This window comes from Haliaeetus albicilla, chromosome 27 (assembly GCF_947461875.1).
Source record: "Haliaeetus albicilla chromosome 27, bHalAlb1.1, whole genome shotgun sequence".
Classification (NCBI taxonomy): domain Eukaryota; kingdom Metazoa; phylum Chordata; class Aves; order Accipitriformes; family Accipitridae; genus Haliaeetus; species Haliaeetus albicilla.
Genome location: NC_091509.1, coordinates 1,612,854 through 1,633,554, shown reverse-complemented (window position 1 = coordinate 1,633,554; position 20,701 = coordinate 1,612,854). Strand labels below are relative to the sequence as shown.

General features: G+C 52.9%; 2 protein-coding genes across 4 annotated transcripts; one reads left to right on the top strand and one right to left on the bottom strand.

Annotated features, from left to right (window-relative positions):
• Positions 1-4,961: 4,961 nt before the first annotated feature.
• On the bottom strand, positions 4,962-14,921 carry ZMAT2 (zinc finger matrin-type 2). The gene is made up of 6 exons (XM_069772554.1): positions 14,788-14,921; positions 11,673-11,766; positions 11,038-11,161; positions 9,808-9,881; positions 7,342-7,487; positions 4,962-5,816 (listed from the first exon to the last, which is right to left on the bottom strand). The coding sequence occupies exons 1-6, from the start codon at positions 14,803-14,805 to the stop codon at positions 5,673-5,675; spliced, it is 600 nt and encodes a 199-aa protein (XP_069628655.1). The 5' UTR covers positions 14,806-14,921; the 3' UTR covers positions 4,962-5,672.
• Positions 14,922-14,955: 34 nt separating this feature from the next.
• Positions 14,956-20,536, top strand: LOC104317468 (histidine--tRNA ligase, cytoplasmic-like). Of its 3 annotated transcripts, XM_069772545.1 has the most exons (12): positions 14,957-15,194; positions 15,294-15,413; positions 15,811-15,906; positions 16,663-16,788; positions 16,923-17,030; positions 17,207-17,305; positions 17,632-17,725; positions 17,881-18,008; positions 18,108-18,350; positions 19,172-19,288; positions 19,576-19,722; positions 19,972-20,536. In XM_069772545.1, exons 1-12 carry the CDS (start codon positions 14,985-14,987, stop codon positions 20,026-20,028), a joined length of 1,545 nt encoding a protein of 514 aa, XP_069628646.1. In that variant the 5' UTR covers positions 14,957-14,984; the 3' UTR covers positions 20,029-20,536. The 3 variants fall into 3 exon arrangements, with proteins under 3 accessions (XP_069628650.1, XP_069628646.1, XP_069628649.1); XM_069772549.1 differs by lacking the exon at positions 19,172-19,288 and having other exon boundaries at positions 14,956-15,194; XM_069772548.1 differs by lacking the exon at positions 15,811-15,906.
• Positions 20,537-20,701: the final 165 nt, after the last annotated feature.

Sequence of the window (20,701 nt, the reverse complement as noted above, 5' to 3'; positions counted from 1 at the left end):
GAGCCATCCTTGATCTCTGGGGATGCATCTCTGGAGAAGAAATTCCAGTTCTTCCAGTCCTGGACAGATATGTGGATCTTGCTTCCCTGTCCCCACTTTCACTTCATTTCTCTGTCCCCGTTCCCAGGATAGGGACCACCTATACCTTCCCACCCTCCCCTAGCCCCTGCCGGGGACTGTGTGGCCCCTGAGACACCCACCAACATCCCCATCTGCTCCCGGGAGCTTTGCAGATCCTCCAGGTCTCCCTTTTCTCCCCCACCAGCCCTACTTCTTTCCTCTCTGTCTGGGAGATCAGTCATCGAGGGTGTCAACACGCACGCACCCGACTCCCCCGGGAGGATGGGGAGCGTGAAGCTGGGGGTGGTGTTCTGCTGCGAGAAGGCAAAGCTGCCATCAGCAGGCGCTTTGATCTACAGACAATTACAGACGAGTGTAGGACCTCGCTCTGCTCAGCCAATAAATAATGGAATTTGTGTGTTGACACAGACAGATTTCCCCCAAACTGTCAGAGAAGGGGAGACAGAGATTGAGCGAGCGGGAGCCCAAGCAGCTGGAGGGAAGGAAGAGGAGCGGGCAGGGGAAGGGACAAGGAGGGCCTGTGGGAAAACAGGGAGAGGGGGCAAGGGAGGAAAAAAAAGGACAAGTTGACAAGTTTGGGGAGGCAATGCTGATGAGGGGTGCTGGGCAGGGAGGATAAGGAGCCTAAGGAACACATATTTGTAGAGGGGAAGGAAAATCAAGACAGGAACTGTGGGTGGAAAGGCGAGGGGGGGGGAGTGCTGCATACGCATCAGGCTGGAAGCAGAGGGGGAAAAAAAATCTGAAGGTGGAAAAGAAAAAGAAGGAGGAACAAAGGCATGGCAGTGCCCCCGGGGCTCCCCGGCTGCCTGGCAGATCACATGCTCTCGAGCAGGGACCATATTCCTGCAGCCCTCCACAGAGCGGCCCTGGCCCCCCCAGGCACTCAGCACGGCGAAGCTGGCGATGGGGAGCCACGTGTGAGTTGGTGAAATGGTGCCGCTGGTGCACAGCCAACAGCAGGAATTTGTTCTGAGATCACAAGTCCCCGAAAAACCTCCTGCAGATGCCCTGTCCCCGTGCTCCCCCTGCTCCTCCCCATCACCCTCCCCATCTCACCCTCTCCCTGATCCTTCTCCAGCCTGGAGCTGTTTGTTCTCTGGCTGATGATGGTTTTTTACTTTGCTTGCGACAAAGCAATACCTCCCCCTCGCTCAGGAGCCCCACCACCGAGCCCAGCAGAAACCATCCATCCTTCCAACAACCCTCCAGCCCAGCCTGACTATGGCAGCAGATCTGACAGGGATGGGGGGAGCCACTGGGGCTGTCTCCTTCCTCCCAGTTTGGAGCATTCAAGAACACTGTTCCCTCTTGGCCCCATCTGTGGCCTGACCTGGCTCAGCCCTGAATATTGTGTAGAGAGTGGCCCAACTTGCCGAGGTCTCCAGACCAAGCAGCACTTTCCTGTAGGTGTCCCCCACTCCTTGCTTGGCCCTTTTAGAAAAAATGGGTGTCCAAGTTTCCCATCCAAGCTCTAGATGGGAAGCAAACACCTCCCAGCCCAGGGACAGCCCCCCCAAGTCTACCTTCTCCTACCCCATCCCTTCCTGCTCCCTTCTGCAGAAACACCACCTCCAGACAGGGGTTGGACCTTTGCCCTTGCACAGATTGGGCTCTTCCTTGGGGAGACCTTGTCCCCCCATGTGAGGAAAGCAGGACAGGTTACAGGTTGGGCCAAGGATTGACTCATCGAGGTGGCACTTAGTAAACAGGGTGTCCATAGAGCCGGGGGGCAGAGGAGGGCAGAGCAAAACTGGCTCCAGGGTTGCATGGGATGATACCACAGCAGAAGGTCATTGGACAGGGCGTGGGAGACCCAGGAGCCCCACAGCCCGTCCTCAGCAGAGCAGGGGTTTGATGGTAACATCTTCCTGGCACTGCTGTATACCAGGTGAAAGCGAAGCAGGAGAGGGGGGTTTCCAGGGATATCACCTATGGATGTTGTTTAGCTTAATGATGGCAAGTGGCAAGAACGGCTGCCTAACTGGGGCAGCAGTAGCTCATGGCCTGAGCAGTGAGAGAACTGGAGCTCCTGCCAAGCTCTTAAACCTCTCTTTCAGGATAGTGGGATGTAAAACTGGTGTAAATCACTAAAAAGCTGGGTCTTTTTGCTAATAAAGTCACTGAAGCAGGTAATGATTCAGCTGGCCCAGGCAGAGTAACACATGGGGCCAGGCTGGGACCTCTTCCTCTCCAGAATCACTCCGGGTCCCTGATCCCAGTCATTTTACCGGGACAGTGGGGATGCTGGGCTGGATCCAGCTGCTGCTGCTCTAGTCCCAAGCAGGACCTGAAGAGACTGAGGGCAAGGTGGGCCAGCAGGAGAGGGCAGGGTTGAGGGGGGGTCCAACAGTCTCCTACATCCCTCTGAAGGAAGGAAAGGGGAAAAACAGCTGGGTGTTGGTGCTTAGCCCCTCCATGAGGCTCAGTCCTCCTTCCCAAGATAAGGCCAGGGAAGAAGATGGCTGGGAGAGAAGTGGTGGGGGCAAGATCGATTTGTGTTTTCTTTAGGGTCTTCTGTGGTGCCCGAGTGTTACTCCAAACACTGCCATCAATATTTAATGGGATGGAGCCATAGCAGTCTGGCTTAGGCTGAGCACAGTCCCCAGCATGGCTGGGACAGAGGGGGTGCAGGCAGGTCTGCTGAACCAGGAGATCCTTCCCCCAGGTCCTCAGAGCTGCATGCTGCGAGGAACTGCTCTGTAGCCAGGGCAGAGCCTTGCATCCTCTGCCCAGGCACTGAGAACAAGCACCAAGCTGGCTCCAGGCACCTCAAAACACTTTCACTGTGAGACCAGGCAGGATACCCCAGCCTGGATGCAAGAACCATGAGAAACACCCCTCCTTACTCCACCAGTTTGAACTCGTGGAAGAGCTGCATCCCCTTTTGGCAAGAGTAAAGTGGGAATCAGCAGGCACAGAGCACCCCAGCCCTGTTTGCTGCTGGGGGGAAGCAGGAAGGAGAGCTGCACAGCTGGGGCCTCCCTCTCTCCAATTAAAACCCCAAGCCCTGACATACACAGGCACATCCAGCACCAGCAGCCTTACAATTCAGCGTGGAGACGGCAAGCACTAATGAAGTCACAGAGAACCACTGCTCCAGCGTTGTGGGCAGCAAGCAAAGGGTTAACGCAGCGGGTGCAGGGAATGTTATCTGTCTCTTCTCTAAATATTATTTCCTCCCATGAAACCAGCTTTTCATCCTTGGCTAGAGGCAGCTCCCGCTGCTGGGAATCCAGCAAGAGCTTGTATCTGCTGCCGCACACACCACTGCTCCCAGCAAGCCGCTGAGACAAAGAGCCGGGCTCCCCCGGCGAGAGCAGCCCCAGCGCTGGGACCAGGCGGAAGCAGCAGCGCAGAGATGCTGGGGCTGGGGATTCAGCCCAGAGGATGCAGATGGCCTCGGGATGGAGTCTGGGTATGACAGGCTTTTTACCAAAGAGGAATCTCGTTAATGAAAGCCCTCTGCCACTCTGCTGTGCCGCGGAGGGATTTCCTCCCCGGACCGAAAGCAGCAGGCAGAGAAGGGCAGGGCGCTCGGAGAGGCTGGGTCAGGCCTGGGCAGGCTCCAGCCCGGGGGCAGGAGGCTGCACAACCCCGGCAGCCTCCCTGGGAAGGTTATTCAGGGGCTGCCCATTTCACACCTTGCCCCTTGTGAGCACCAGGGTAGACAAGAATGGCTGGATGCTCCGTGGGGAAACCAAGGTCACTGGCTCCAGGGTCACAACCTGAGAAAGAGGGAGGGTGCAGGACAGTCTCTGCCCCTACCCCAGAAGCACAAACCAAATTCAGGATGCAGCGAGGGTCTGGTTGTCTGCAGAGCTGGTGGCTGGGATTAAATGGCTGCTGCTAAATCTTCTCTGAAACGTCCTAAACTTTTAATGTGTATGAAACCATGGCAGCGTCCCTTTCACACCCCGGAGGGCACAAAGGCACAAGCATCTCCTCTCTCCCATTCGGCCGGAGCCACGTGCCGCAGTCTGAACAGCGCTAGGTACGTGGCTGGAATGAAAGTCGCCTTTCCAGCTTGTGTGCTCAGAGAGCGTTTGCCGAAGTCAAAGGATTGCCAAGTTAAAAGGGTCAAACCTCCAAGGACAGTTGTATCTGACTGGCTATATATCATTTCAATAGCATCTTCAACGGGGATTATAATCTGAATTGAAGCGGAAAGACCTGAGGCAATGAAGCTGTCAGCAGTCTAAGATTAAGGAATTAAAACAGCAGCACAACATTACAGGATTTGTTCTAGACGTATTAGAAAGAGCAGGCTAAACACACTGCAGCCTTCCTCGGGTTGGAAATTTCATACAAGTACAGAGAAGGGCAAGAGCAAGGATTTCATCAATATACATAAAAAGAGAGAGGAGAGTGAGACAGAGCTACAAAAGCCCAGCCACGCAAAATATAAATCCTAACTGTAGATGGAAATGAGTCACACAAGGTTTGACTGAAGTAAATAAAAGCAGAAATGAAGTGGATTTAGGGGAGGGCAGAGGTGAAAAGACACTGATAGCCAGTAGACAGGAAAAAACATGGCCCTTAATATACTAAGGCTGGTAAATTCTGGAATGCGACCCAGGCTGCTCTTGCATTGCCTGATGGAAATGCAGGTCCCCGGTCCTGTCCTTCCTTTCCCTTTCCCCTCTCATGTTCTTACGCCCATCTCCAGAATTACTTTAAAAAGCCAATAATGATGGCAATTGCCTGCATAGGGCAGCTGAGCCACAAGAGAGGAGGGCACAAGCCTTGCCTTGGCCTCTGTTGAGGTCCCCAGAAAGCCACCACCAGCTCTGCGCCGCTTGGGAGATATCAGCAGCTCTTCTCAGTGGGAGGCAGAAGCTCTCGAAACAAAGAAGGAATCAAACTCCCACCAAAGGACCCATTAAAACAATCCATTTATTTCTGGCAAATTGCACACACCTTTCTTTCATTCGCTCTATCCCAGATCAGTTGTGGGGAGGAATTTCTCCCCTGCCTTAAAGATACCAAAGTTATGGGATGAAACACAAAGAAAAGCAGGGAAGTATCCCTTGCAGATAAAATACACAGGAAAGTGTCGGCAACCCAGACTCCATGCAGCCACGAGCTCTGCTCAGCACAAGCCATAAAGATGCAGGTTGTACCACTCAATACCGCTTGCCACAGCACATTTCCTTCAGTTACATGGTCCAAAAAGAAACTGAATCACTCCCTGCGTCTCAAACACACAGCCCGGTTGACAATTAAAACAACTAGGGCCCAGAACAACGATGCCTGGTTGACAACTAGATTAATCCTGAACCAGGCCATCTGTACAGAACTGTTGCACTTTATTGACACAAAAACGTATCCAGCAGAACACTTCCCTGCACACACAAGGCCATAGAGCAGTGATGAGCAGCCAGATCTAGGACACAGAAGGAGATGGGAAGCTAATGACAGGCGGAGCTTGTTCTGCAGCACAGGTAGAGCATGGAATCACTTTTTGACTCCTCCAGCCAACTTCTACTGGGAGATTTACATACAAGTCCTCAATCAAGTCTTTTAAGAGTTATCCAGAGTCCCCTGGGTAAAAACAATCTGTTTCAAGAAAGAGGAGAGTCCAGAGCTGCTCAGTGATTCTTTTTGGTTGAGCCGAAACCAGAGAAACCCATCACAGCTGCCATTTCATCATCCTCTTCAAATGTCAAATCTTCCTCTGCCCGCCTTTTCTTCTCTCTCTGCTTCTCCTTCTTGTAGGCTTTGGCCTTCTCCTCCTGCAGCAAGGAACAGAAGAGCAAAGTAATTTGAACCTCCTGAGCTGAGTAAGCTTTTGAGACACCAAGCACTGCACAGTTAACCCAAGTCCTACCAACAGCACCCAAGTTGCGTCTGAGAAGATAAAAAAGCCGGCAGAAATCCTGGCCTGCAGTCTCCCAGGAGGAAGTTTCCTACTGTTTCCAGACCACCCCACATACCACCTCAAGAGCAGAGTCACACACACAAGATGTAGCCAAAAAGAATTGTTCTGATACTCTCTCTTCTGAATAAACATCGAAATTTCATCTAGAAGACTGAGGCAAGAAGGAGCTGTTTTTAAAGCAGGAGGCCTTTCCTTCGTACGATGCCCTGTTCCCGTGACTGTGATGCCAAATGTTGCTGCCTGTTGGCTTTCAGCCTGGCAGAGTGACAGCTGCTCACTGGAACAGAAGCTGAAGCTCTGAGCAGCTTTGGGGGGTTTTGGCATCAAAGAGTTTGCACTGCTCTAATCAAAGTGTTTTGCTCTGCAAGGATCACAAGCCCTGGAACAGTGCCAGGCTTGTACCGGGTGACATAGAAGCATGGCTTCGGCTCCCAACTTAGCAACTGCTCCTGCCATTCCCATCACCGTCCGCTGTGCTGCAGCTACTGAAGACAGCTGTGCCCTGGAGAAAGCTACACCAGAAGTTGCTGCTGATTTCTTTGTTGCCATACATTGACTGGCAGTAGCTTTTCAACCCACAGCACTCCCTGCACTGCTGGGGCACCTGTCTCCTACCTCCCCCAAACAGATCAGGCTCAGCAGCACCAAAGTCTGCTCGAGAGCAGAGCACAGGGCTGCTCTGTGTGCACCCCAACAGAGCGCCCCTATGGTGAAGCAAAGCTCAGGACTTGGGCAGGGAGACTTAAATGGGCAGCAATTTCTAACATTCGGTTGTTATGTGACTGCTGATGGAGGAGAAGCATCCATGGAACCTCCTCGACTGTCAGAACCTTGACAGATTTTCAAATAAACTCAATCTCGGTGTCAGGGAGCTGACACCTAAGCCCAGGTTTGAGAGGAATCTGCTGTCTTTCACTGCCTCCACACACATCTCACACCACAGCACACTGCTCACAAAGCCCTTCCACACTCAGGGAGGCCACACAGAAACAACTATGCCACATGGAGAAGGATCCCAGCAATCCTGAGAACCATGGAAGATAAGGGACAAAGACACAGATCTGCTTATCAGAGCACACAAGTTCAAACAGAACTCCTGGGAGACAAAAAATGGGTGCATTGTCAGGCTTGTGCTGCTCTCAATGGAAACCTGAAGCATCAGAAGTTATCCTCACACAGGAAGAGGGGAAAAGGGACAGCAGCAGAAAACTTCTTAAAAAGCAAACAGCAAAGAAAAAAACCCACTCATAGCAGCAGACAAGAAGCCCATGCTACCAAGAACAAGGCTTCTGTGGAACAAGATTAGGAACCAGGGTTGATTTCCTCACAAAAACATGTTTCTGGGGGGCTTTGCTTCATCAGCCGTTGCCCAGACTCACCTCCTCGCGGAGTTCCTTCATCCTCTCCTCAAAGTCATAGTCCTTTTGCTTCTCCTCCATCTTCTTCTTGTTCACCTCAAAGCGTTTCTTCACCTGGTCCAGTGTGGAGCGCTCCACCCGCATGGACATGCCCAGATTTCTCTGGTCTAGAAAACAGGAGTGGAATCAGCCGTGTTCAGCAACACTCGTAGCCTTTGACAGTCTGCACATAGTCCCCGTCCCCAATCCCAATTTACATATCTCAGCACAGCAGCCTCTTCCTACCTGTCATCCATCCCCTCAAAGCAGCTTCCAGGGCCAGACTACACTCATGCAACAAGGCCATATGCCCTCAAGGCTCAGTGCTCCAACCTGACTCACAGGCCACTCAAAGCACAGGGAGCAGCGCTATCCCCCGTGTTCCCGAGTGACAGAGCCTGGCACAGCCCAGCCTTCAGGCACTCCTCTCCACACCACGTCTCACCACAGACATGCTGGGTAACCCAGAAACAGCTTGGGGAGTGTGACACAGCAGTGCCTCCTCCCCCAGAGAGGAACGCACTTTCTGTCCTCATCTGGTCCCATATTCCTAAAAAGACTGGGATTTCTTATGTCAGAGGGGATGGGCTTTAGGGAGACACCATGACATAAACCAGCCAGTGACTACAACAATCCGTACATTACTTGTAACAAGAAGGAGGACGCAGTCTATTCTTTTAAGGTTCCCTGTTAGGATGCTCCCCATCACCTTGGTGTTCTGAAACTTCAGGAAATTTAATCTTGGACCAGTGGGGAAAAAAGGTTGGAGCGTTGAAAAAGGGGCCAGAATAAAACTGGCAAGCTGGCATCTCTCAGCTGCAGCAGAAGCTAAACAAGACATCAGTGGCTCTCAGTAAGAGTTCATGCTTGCATAGGACATTTCTAGCTAAAGCAGAAACAAGAAATATTAAGTCAGGCCTCTGTTTCAGTGGCTGTTTAGAGCAGATTCCCAAGTTTCTGCTCGTGAGTGAGCTTAGGTTGAAGGGGCTGCCCCCGGCAATGCCTCCAACCTGCATTGCCTGGTGGATCCAAACAGCCTGTTGACCCCAGCAGCTGTGCACAGGTTTGTCCCAGGGATGCAAGCAGCACTTGGAAGCTCAAACTACACACCAGGAACTAGCAAAAGGGCTGCCAAGAACAAGCAGGTTTCAGCCAGGTTTATGGACCAGATCGAAAGCTCCCAAACTTACTCTGTAAAGCATATTGTAGCAAAGAGCTATGCATCAGCCACTTTCCAATCCCAGCTCAACCCTTCATCTCAGGCCCACGCACAAAGTCATGCCAGGATTTTTGATTCCAGATTCTCTTATATGGGCTTATTGGTAATCTCCCAACATGCCAAACATGGTACTTCAGTGTCCTCCTCCCATTCACATAAAAGCACAGGGCTTTAATGCGTTGGGTTTTCTTCTCCTAGCTACAGAAAACTGGCCCTCAGGTCCTCTTCTGAACTCCCCATTTCTCAAAGGTTCAAGCAGCCAAGTGTGGAGGTCTGGATCGCATTCACCACTGCCTTTTTGTAAAGGGGCCATTTGTTGACTTCCACAAAGAGCCAAAATCACCTTCAGGAGCAGAACAACAGGGCAAGAGTGTGTCAGTGTGTCCTGCTGCTCCTTTACTTTCTCCACTTTCCCCACTCTCTGAAGATGTTAAGGACAAGCAATGCCCACAGTAATGAAATGAAAGTCAGTTCAACGAGGGTACAGTCCTCTTTTTCAAGTTAAACACAGTAAGGGAACAGACTGATAAACTGGGAATTCTTTTCTCTTGTCTTCATCTTGGCCTAAGTTAACTGCATCATTACAGCAATGGAGAGAAGAACTAGAGATAGGTACAGGACAATAACACCAGCACACTGCTGGATCCAACTCTGGGGTCAAACTGCCCCACTCCTGCCTCTGCTCATCCTCAGCAAACCACAGCCGCCACCCTTCTAAACTCTGATCCATACCCTGGAGCTCAGGGACCAGCTAGTTTTGAGCTTCATACTCAACTTCTACAAAGAGAAGCTTCCGATCCAAAAATGGGCTAGTCCCATACCTTTTACTTATCTAAGAATATCTTTAAAGTTTTGGTGCTGTAAAAAAGCCTCTCTCCAGATTTTCAGAGCAGACATCAGGATTTGCTGAGCCTAGGCTTCTCGCAGTGCAAACACTGTGAGTGGAGAAAATACATACTCTAACCTGAGTAAAACAACCACTATTTCTACTGGGCTTTTTCCACGAAAATGGTCCACCAGCCTGGAAGGTGCCAGGAGATAAAGACAGCACCTCCACAGCTCTCATGAGCAAACACTTGCCTCAATCCTGATCTCCAAAGCACACTTTGATCCACATGTAAGTGTTCAGCCCTCAGGCATGAAGGGATGCGTGAAGGGAACAGCCCAGAGCCTTGCAGCAGCCCTCCAACTCAACCAACCCTCCAACAAGGCAGAAAAGTTATCCTTACGTTTTTTGCCATTGATGTGATCCAAGAAGTTAATAGAATCTTTCACCACGCAGTCGCATACGTTACAGTAATATCTGGCAGGAGAGAGAGAAAAAATTAACTACAAAGCATGAGACAAACCTCATCTCACAGAACAACTATTTGAGATAATCCACAGTGTGAAATCTGCATGTCACTTGGGATACGGGTCCTTTCTCCAGTGTGAGAGGCAAGCTACTTCCATTACAGAGAGCCCTAGTGAAAAGAAATGTGCAAGGGCATACCCCAGACTGACAGAGCTGCCCCAGTTAACACTGGAGGTACCAACCCTTATGCTGATGCCACTCTGACAGATGACAGAAACCAAATTATGAGCTGATCTGTAATATGTCAGCCACAGCATATTCCCCTTCCAGCCACAACAGGGTGGGATGGACTCTGTGACACCGCAGGACTTGGCTGCCCTCCTCCAAGGCAGGACTGGCCACGCAGCTCAGGCTTCTGGACTGCAGCCTGCTGAAGGCTCTGACCTGGCTGCAAGGTAAGTCCTCCCATCCCCATCACCTCACAGCAGCAACTCCCTGCTTTATACAGCAGTGCTTTCTGCCCATCTTAAGAGCTGTTGCAAAAACCCAGCCAGACCCTGCACTTCCATCCCTGGATGCTGTTCAGGGCTGCGCATCTCACTGGCACTACTGGCTGTTAGGCTACAATAGTGAGACATTAACAGGCTTACTCTTACGATGGCACAAACTTAATGTATTCTTTTCAATCTCTCGAGAGCTTAGGATGAGCTAAGGATCTTTCAGCCTTTGGCCAAACATGATCCACACAAGCAGTGGCCAAATACCATTCCTAAGGACAGGTATTTGGATGTTTCTCCCATTCCCAGTGCGCAGATATCCAAATTAGAAACTCAAATCAACAGCAAATAGGGTCTCACTGCAAGCAGGCCTCCTGGCTAACAAAACCCAAGTGGGCAGCAGAGATCTGTCTCAGTTGTTTCTACAGGTGGGCAAAGCAACACTGATGTCAAGTAACAGTGTCGGAAGGGCTCAGCCTGCTGCATCTCTTCCATGCGTTACCCCAGAAGAGCCAGTTTTGGTGCAATACTGTGCAGCACCACTGCACCAGGCTCAAAACACAGGAGGAAATCACCACCTGGTGCACCGTAAGGGCTCACTGCCGTATCACAGCCCCTGGTCTCACCAGCACAACTCTGAGACTCCAAACAAAAAGACCATGACCTACCCTCCCATCTCTGACTGAGGGGTAGTTTTGGTGATGACAATGGTTTTCCCCAGCTTTGATTCCAGGTCCACTTTGTAGTCTCGGTGCCGCAGAAGTTCCCTTTTGACAGGCTGAGCTGGTTTGCCTGGAACATAAGCAAAAAAACGAAGTGTTTATCAGAAAAGCTCAAGCTCAACATGCTGGATTTCACATTGCCCGTGATGAAGAGGGGCCTGCCAGGAACCTGGGAACTACCTGATTCATGCAGAAATTGCACCTTTTTTTTAAAAATCAGTAAAGGATATAATTTTCTCCTCACTATTTGCAGTTCCTATTAGAACCAGGTAGATCTGTGAGGTATCTCCAGCTCTGACTTGGGTCATACTCTGAGATCTGCTTGTGTCCAAGGGCTGATTGTTCCTATCCCTCCCCAAAGAACAGGCAGGCAGAGGCAAAGGTTCTCAGTAATTACTTTTGTCAAAAAAATATATGCGGTGGGAAGCACAGGAAAAGGGATCGGAACAAGCCAGCCTTGAATTGCTGCTATTTCCCTGCGGGATTTCACTTCTAGCTGCTCTCTCCCTCTTAAACTCAAAGGGTTTGGGTGACTCACTGCCAAATGAGCAAAGCTTGCCTGGAGTCAGTACACTACGCACCATCTTTCTTTTCTCTCTCTTCTGTGAGCCGCTTCTCTGCAAGTTTCTCATATTCATCTTTGTCCCACTTTCGGCGGAAGTCCAAGTTCTTAGTCTGAGAAGGAAACAAAGTGTATTAACATTTATTATACTAGCTACATATTTGACTAGCTCTGAGGGGAGACTGGGGAAACAGGTGGAATCACTTGGCCTGTGAGGCTACAGTAGTAAATTAGGGGCACTACGTTATATCCCCATGCCCTCTGTTTTCGTATCTAGGAACTAAGGATATAGCTTAAGAGAATAACACTCAGCATGCCTACATCTACTTCTTCTAGAAGGATTTCAAAGCAGAAAGAAAAGTAATGAGTTTATCTTAATAGCTCCTGAGATGATCACCCAGGCTTTTGCTTTGAAAAACAGACACAAACGGGATTTAAATCCATTGATCTAAGACCGCAGAAGTGCCACCTGACAAACACAGCACAGTCGTTAGCAGATTACACATACTTCTTCCAAAAGTCAATTAAACCCAAGTTGCAAAGATCAGATGAGGAAGCCGTGAAACACGACATGAACTATAAAGAGTTTGGTTAAAATGCAGGAGTACGGAAGGCTGCGTATACCTGCTCTCAAAGAGATCAGCAGTATGTCTATGCATTACAGGAATCAAGGTGCTGAGTTTGCTATGAAATCATAGGAACCAGTATGAGTTTTTCAAGTGAGACATGCGTACAAGCAAACCAGAAAAAGCTCTGAAATGCCCATCTGTCAAGGCAGGGCGTGGAGACACCAGGGAAGCACCTGTACAAAATGCAGGGTAAGATGTCCCACTCCCGCAGCTTCACAGGGAAGGGAAAAAACCCCTCTGAGGCAGACTGGCCCTTTGTCAGCTCCCCAGAGTGCTCTACACTGGCAGCGACAGGATAAGTTGCAGGAAGAGAAGCTGAATTCAGGTGAAGCCAGCACTGAAGAATACAAAACCTATTCTTTTTAGGGGGGATTTTTACCTAGTCACCAACGCTGAGGGTAGAACTGACTGGGCAAGAATCCCATTTCCATTCAAGTCTACTCTCACCAAACCAGGACAGCCTCTTCGCAGTGCCTGCCTCATGTGCAGTTAAGGCCCCTGCACCTGGTAACCATCACGGCTTACAACTCAGTCACTCTTGTTTTTTTTTCTAGGGAGGTAACTCTGGTTAGAAAGCTGCCTTTCACTCAGCATGGCAGTGAGAGGCTCTCGGTTTCATATTAAAAAAAGGATGTATGTATTTTAAAACACCTCCGGGAAAGATGGACCCCCCCATACCCCACCGCCTTCTCTGTTCAGCCAAATCAAGAATCCAATCACAATCCAAAGGAAATAAATCCCATTTGAAGCTATAGCAGCAGCACAGTCATTTAATGTTTTCTCCTCTGGCAATCCTTCAAATGGAACGAACAACTACTGATAGGAATGAAAATGCCTTAGGGAGGCGTAGAAAAATTCTCATTTATTCCCAGAGCTTCTTAAGCACTTTAAGCATGTCATAACAGGTTTTATTAACCACCCTGAGCAAAAGAAAAGAAAATATCACTGACTGTAAATTAACGTTTGGGGGTATTTTCCAGAATCTAGACTCTCCTGCATACAGCGCATTATCACAAATCATAGCTGGTGGGAGCCCAGGGAGGAGGCAATGTACTTGCTGCTTCATTCTCCTGTTGTAATAAAAGGGAAAGAGTCTTTCGCAGCTTTTACCAATCTCCCTCATCGATGCACAGGGCAAGAAATTAAACCCAACTGTGTAACAAGATCTTGGCTAGACATTTTCCAAAGGAACTTTTCTTAACTAGTCTTGTGGAAGCGAGGGTGGCTGCAAGCCCTAAAACTTTTATCTAAGAACTTCTTTGGGCAACAGAGAGTATTTCCCAAATAAGTAACAACAAATAAAAACCAAAAGTGTCCCACAGCCTCCTGTTCCCTCTGGAGGTGGACACTGAACGATCTGGCCAGTATCAGCACCAAAGCCTGTAAAATAACACAGGAGGCTCAAGTCTGGCTCAATCTAACAGGAACACAACTGCCAGCAGCTGAGAATAAACTACAGGCCCCAATTCAGTCCCGGCCAGACATCCGGCTCTTGACCTCTCAGCACCGCTTACATCTCAACAAGTGGCTTCAAGTGAAGGAAAGATCAGCCAAGAAAGCAGAAAAACACAGTCCCTGCAATGCTGACAGCTGTCTGGGGTATTACTGGTGGTGTTTAAACCAGCCTGGCTCTACAGTCAGGCTACACCAATGGCATCCACCTTACTCATCTGATCTCAGCATTCCCAACACCAAATCCTGTATGATCTACAAAGGCAGAAAGACCTCACTGCCACACTACACAAACCGAGCAACACCAATAAAATAATCAAGTTACACAGGAGCCATCAGAGATTCCAGAATGACAGTCATGGAAAGGGCAGTTTCACCATCCAGGGCAGATGGCAGCAAGCAGCAACTTCAGCAGGACAGCGTGAGAGACAGACAACGAACAAGCAAACCTTCTCCAGAGGAGCTGAGAAGCAACAGGGCAGGACAAGAAGGGGAACGGAAGGAGGGAGCTGCCTGCGTGCACCATCGCCCAGCTCCAGGAGGCCCCTGGGATGGGCTGGTCTGCCCCGGGGGGCTGAAGGCGGGTGGGCATCCCCACCCCGGGGGGTTGGGGCAGGTTCGGATCTCTTTAGGCCGACTGGCTGAAACAGGGGCTCGCACGGTGGTGGCCTGGCCCTAGGAGGGGAAGATCGGGGTGGGGTCCACCCCCCTTCTAGCCCGGAAGGCATCGGGGCCTCTCAGGAGGGCCCCAAATCTCCCACCGCCCACACACAGAGGGCACAGCGGTATGAAAAGCAGGGATGGGGCCTCCCCCGGGGGCCCCTGCTCACCCGGGCATCCCCGGCCCCGCCACGTCTCCCCCGGAGGGGTCCCTCACCCCGCGGCCTGGCAGCAGGCCCCGAGCGCGGCCCGGCAGAGCGGTGCGGCCCTTCTCACCGCCTGCTCCTCCAGAGCGGCCCCAGCCGCCGCGACCCTGCCCCCGGCACGGCCCAGGGCCTACCGAGGAAAAGAGAAAACAACGAGCTCGGCCCCGCCGCCGCCGCCAGCACCTACCCCGCTGCCCGACGCCATGTTGAGGGTGCGAGCGACAAGGGAACGGAAACTGTCGCGAGGTGGCGCGCGGGCCGTAAAGCGAGGCAGTCCGCCGGAGCACCAACGAGTGCCCGCCGCTGTGGCCTAGAGCGCCGCGAGGCAGCGGCGCCGGGTGGTCACGTGGAGTTCGGCCGCTTCCGGGTTCCCCGGGACCGGCCATGCTGCGGCTGGGTCAGCTCGCCGCCGCCGGGCGCCTGCTGCCCGCGGGTCCCCGCCTCGGGCCGCCGCGCCCCTCTGGGGGCCGGGTAAGCCTCTCCCGGTCCCGGCCGCCGGCGCCCGTCGGTGACCGCGGCTTCCTGGCCCGGCAGGTGCGGGCGGCTGCGGGCTCGAGCGGGGGCGGGCGGAGCCCGGCTCTGAAGACGCCCAAGGTAACGGGGGGAGCGGGGGCCGCGCCGGCGGTTACCGGGCGTTGTTCCCCCGCCTCGCCTGGTCCTCGTCGCTAACGGCCGTTCTCCGTCCCGGGCCAGGGCACCCGCGACCACCCCCCCGCCCACGTAGCCCTCCGTGACCGGCTCCTCGCCGCCGTGGTGACCTGTTTCAAGAGGCACGGGGCGGCCGCCATCGACACCCCCGTGCTGGAGCTGCGGGTGAGGCGGCGCCGGGGGGTCCCCTTGTTGGGGGGGTGACTCCCGCCGGGGCTGTGGGGCCCCCCTTCAGCTCCTCCGGGAGTCCCTCCTCCTGCGGGACTGGGGAGCACCCCCCTTCTCCGGGGCTGAGGGGATCCCCCCCTCCGTGTGGGGCATGGGGGGGGGGCGGCCGTGACCATCCCTCTTGGGTCCCTGTTGAGGAGGGGGACGACAGGGCCCCCCTTTTCTGCCCCAGGTCAGATGGGGCTGGAGGGGAGATGTGTGTCATGCTACTCCCACCCCCCCGGCCTGACTTATGAGGCTCAGAGGGGGGGTCTGGGCTTCCTGCTCTGTCCCCTGTCCCGGGGGGGGCCCTGTGCCCCAGAGCCACCCCACCAGCCCCCTCGCTTCTCCCCAGGAGACGCTAACGGGGAAGTACGGGGAGGACACGAAGCTCATCTATGAGCTGCAGGACCAGGGAGGGGAGCTGCTGGCCCTGCGCTACGACCTGACTGTATCCTGCGCTCGCCCCTGCCGCCCTGCAGCACACGCGGAGGGGACGGTGGCACACCGAGGTCGCTGCCACCCCTGCCTTGTCGGGTTGCCCTTGCCCTGCCCTGCCCTGCCCGTGGGTCCCAGCGGGGTGACGGGAAACCCCCATCCTGCCCAGCAGTGGACGCACCAGCTGGTCTGGCTGTTGTTGGCATGACCTCATCTCAAAACACCCCACAGCCAGTCCAGGATCCGCAGCAAAGTGGCTCTTTTTTCCATGGGCTGTAGACGTGCACCAGAATGCTCCACCGTACTGGTTTCACCTTCTCCCAGTTACAGTCCCCACCTCCATGCTTTCCTGTCCTGCCCATCCCACCTTTCCAGTGCCTCGGTAGTTGTTCTGAAAGAGCAGTGGTGTTTGCTGTGGGTACAAAGCAGGCGTCCATTCCAGGCCTCGACGTCTCACCAAAAACCTCTCCACTTTAATGTTTATATGTCTGTGCCATATGTTGAATTCTCTCTGATTGCACCATAAGAGGATGAAATGACCTAGTAAAGGTCTGTGTTTGTGAGGTATTGACGTACTGTGGTTCGGAAGGAGATGGAGTTGTCCCAGTGTTGAAGGAGCTCAGCATGGTTCATCGTACTCCTCGTCAGCCTGGGCTGATGATCCCCCTAGAGATCAGGGAGCAGCTAGCAAAGCAAATGGGGGGCCGGGGCACTTTTCTGCAGCTCAGGGGATCTCCATGTTCCTGTCCTTAACTCCTCGGCCCCCCAGGTGCCCTTCGCTCGCTATTTGGCGATGAACAAGATCACCAACATGAAGCGCTACCACATTGCTAAGGTCTACAGGCGGGACAACCCGGCCACAACCAGGGGCCGCTACAGGGAGTTCTACCAGTGCGTGAGTGTTGCGGCAGCCACCGTGGGTTTTACCAGCTGAACTGCCTTCAGCTGCTGCGGGGCCGTGTGGCGTGTCTGGCAGAGCCGAAGCACCTCAGCTGTGCCAGGAGTATCTGCTGCTTCTTCTGCCCCCAGGATTTTGACATCGCTGGCCAGTTTGACCCGATGATTCCTGATGCTGAGTGCCTGAAGATCGTGCATGAGATCCTGAGTGACCTGCAGCTCGGGGACTTCATCATTAAGGTGAGGTCAGAGCCGTGTGGTTTTCATACCTCTGTGCCTTCCCTTCCTGTGGGATTGAGGCGCTGGTGAAAAGGCACAAGGAAACGCCAACAGCTGCAGCTTCCTGCACCTCTGGGGCAAGAAGAAATGGTGGCGGGGGATCTCCCCTGAGCTAAGTGTGCCTCTCCCACTCCCAGGTCAATGACAGACGGATTTTGAATGGCGTGTTTGCCGTCTGCGGCATCCCAGAGAGCAAGTTCATAACTACGTGCTCTACTGTGGACAAGCTGGACAAGGTAAGCATTGTGCTGGTGGGGAGACCGCTTCACATCTCAGGGTATCTCAGGCTGGGTAGTGTCATGGCTGCTCTCATCACAAAAAAGGTTCATGGTAGCGAAGCCATTGGTGTTTGTAAAGGATTTGGGAAGCTCTTGGGCGTGGTTAAGAATAAAGCCTGGCATTTCCAGTGGTTTCTGTTAACAATTCCTGTGAGAGAGATGCAGATCATTAGTGACATTGCTAACTGCTGTCTTCCCACATGCATTGCGTATACATGGGCTGGCGGAGACAGTGGGTGATAAGAACATCCTGCAGCAACGGATGTTCTTCTCTCCCCTTGCAGATGCCATGGGAAGAAGTGAGGAGTGAGATGGTAGGAGAGAAGGGGCTCTCTCCTGAGGCTGCAGATCACATCGGGGAATATGTCCAGCTTCATGGTGAGCACTGTGGGGTCGAGCCCTTGTTCTTGTTCTTCCAGGCCAGGCAGGGAGGGCCAGCAATGGAGGGGTGCAAGGCATGTACGTGGCTGGCCGGGCCCATCGTTGCTGGTACTGCTGCACTGGCAGACGTGAGGAATGTCTCGTTCCCACAGGTGGCCTGGACCTGATCGAACAGCTTCTCCAGGACCCAAAGCTGTCCCAGAACAAGCTGGCCAAGGAGGGGCTGGGGGACATGAAGCTGCTGTTTGAGTACCTGACCCTGTTTGGCATCACAGGGAAGGTGAGGAGGTGCAGAGGCAGGAGCAGGTGCTACCCTCGTTCCCGGGCAGCCTGGGCTGCCAAGTGCACCCAGTGACGGGCCTTCCCTTGCGTCCTACAGATCTCTTTCGACCTGAGCCTGGCACGGGGTCTGGACTATTACACGGGGGTGATCTTTGAGGCTGTCCTGCTGCAGCCGGAGAATGACCATGTGGAGGAGCCAGTCAGTGTTGGGAGCGTGGCTGGAGGCGGTCGCTATGACGGGCTGGTGGGGATGTTTGATCCCAAGGGACGGAAGGTGCCCTGCGTGGGGGTCAGCATTGGGATCGAGCGGATCTTCTCCATCCTAGAGCAGAGAGTGAAGGTAGGTACTGCCGGTGGTGGTGCAGGGGGGAGGGCTCTAGGAAGCCAGCTATGGTTTATTACAGAGCTCTACAGCTCCACAGTGTTCGAGGGGAAAGAATCTGGGGGGAGAGGGTGGCTCCTCCCATGCCTAAATGTCCATGCACAGAAGACAGCCCTGTTCTGCAGCCCATCAGGATGCAGGTGTGGGCAGCTGAGAGCAGCATTTTGTAGCAGATGCCAAGGAAGCATTGGAGACAGGCCTTGAGCTCTGGTCCTGGCTCTGAACTTTGTGCCCCAGTCACTTTGTTCTTGTTTCTTGCCTGTGAAGTTTTCTGTCCTGGGGATTGTGAAGTGATGAGTTTGGTAACAGCTGTGGCACTCACACTGTGAAGAGCACCCTGAGAAAGCCTTTGAGGAAATTCATCACTCTGCGTTTAGTTCTGAGCTTGTGATTCATAGCAAGTGAGGCTAAGGCAATGTGTTTGTACCTGAAGAATCAAAGGAGACATTGGAAAGCTGTCCAGGTCCCATCCGGGAGGGAGGGAGGAAAGCAGGCCAAGGTCCCACAGGAACAGCAGCACACCATTAAGTAGTGTGTCACAATGCAGATTCTCTGGGGGACTCATTAAATGTGCCCAGGTTGTCTTATCTGTGCACTCTTTTTGCTTCTGGAAGGTTAGCCTTGCTCAGTAACATTCACTGAATGGTGATGGTTAGCTTTTAAGTGTACTTGTTTTGGGGAGCTAAGTTAAGGTCTGAAGATGAGGTGAGATGAGCTTCTGTTGTGAGCTGTGGATTCCCTCAGAGCCAGTCACTCCCACCAGTGCCTTGTCCCTGCAGGCTTCTGGGGAGAAGGTTCGAACAACTGAGACACAAGTGCTGGTGGCTACACCTCAGAAACACTTACTTGCTGCGAGACTGAAACTCATCTCTGAGCTGTGGGATGCAGGGATCAAGGTAAAGTAAGGACTTGAGCTTAGCACTGGTATGGGTGAGGGAGGGAGAGTGCAGGGAGCTGTAGCACAGCAAGACCAACTCCATTAGTTATGTGTCTCTTCAAGATCTGGGCCTATCTGAGATCTAGCAGGCAGAGAAGGAGAACAGCTGAGAGCACTAAAGGCAACTGCTCGCTGCAGGAATAATGAGGCAGAGTTTTCTGTGTGGTTTTGGTGCTGACTCTTTTGCTCCAAGATCCATCAGAGCAAATTCTGCATTAATGATTCACCTTTTCCACTCCCTCCTAGGCAGAGATGCTGTACAAGAAGGACCCTAAACTGCTGAAGCAGCTGCAGTATTGTGAGGACACGGGGATCCCCCTTGCTGCCATTATAGGAGAGCAAGAGCTGACAGATGGAGTTGTCAAGCTACGAGATGTCGCAATAAGAGAGGAGGTGAGAATGCCTTTTTACACCAGGTTTCAAAAGTGCTTCCAAAATCTAGAGGTTACTGAAAGGCTCTGGGTTTTCCTTCAGTGATGTTGTTCATTTGGGGAGCTGTAGCACAGATCGGTTGAATGACTGCTCCAGAAAACCAGTCACAAACTGCGTTGGTATCCACAGCAAGTCCTTAGGGCCGGATCGAACCATGCTCTGCTCGGAGTTCCAGTGCTGCTACCTCCCTCCTTTCTGTTTGCTTCGTAGGTTGATATCCCACGAGAAAAGCTTGTTGATGAGATCAGAAGGCGGCTGGAGCCCTAGGACTTCTGGCCAGAGGTGCTTGACTGAACTGCTGTACAACTGGAACCCTCCAGCACCCTTAGCCATTCACTTCCCGCTGAAGTCTGGTCACCATCTACTGGCCTGAAGCTTATCTGCCTGGGCTAAGGCAGTGTCAACATGGGGTATCTGCTTGGAAAGGAGCAAGCGCGTTTTATAAGTTACGGATGGTGCAGTCACCAGGTTAACCTTCTGGTTAACTGCTCTGAAGGACAGGTCAAGCTTGTGGGTTCCTAATATTGCAGTACCTGTAACTGTACAGCCATTTCCATCCACTGTAGGTGGTTGTGGTGGTGGCACGGGCAAAGATGGACGTGGCGCAGCTCAAGCAGGATCAGGCTGAGCTCTGGAGTTGGGTTTGGGAAATCTGTGGGGCGTTGGGCGTCTGCAGGCTCAGGATGTAGAGAGAGGGTGGCAGTGGAAGGCCCCCCCCACCCCTCTGAGGACTGCAAGGGCCATCCGCAGCCTGCAGCCAGGCTCTGCGGGCGGGTGTGGGCCTCCCCTCGGGGAGGGACACCGCGGGGGGCTGGTGCAGCTGCGCGGGCAGGCTCCGGCTGGGGCGAGCGTGAAGGAGCTGTGTATTTTTACGTATTAAAAAACCAAAACGAAACGCAGACACCCACCCTCGGGCATTTATTGGAGCTCCGCGACGCCG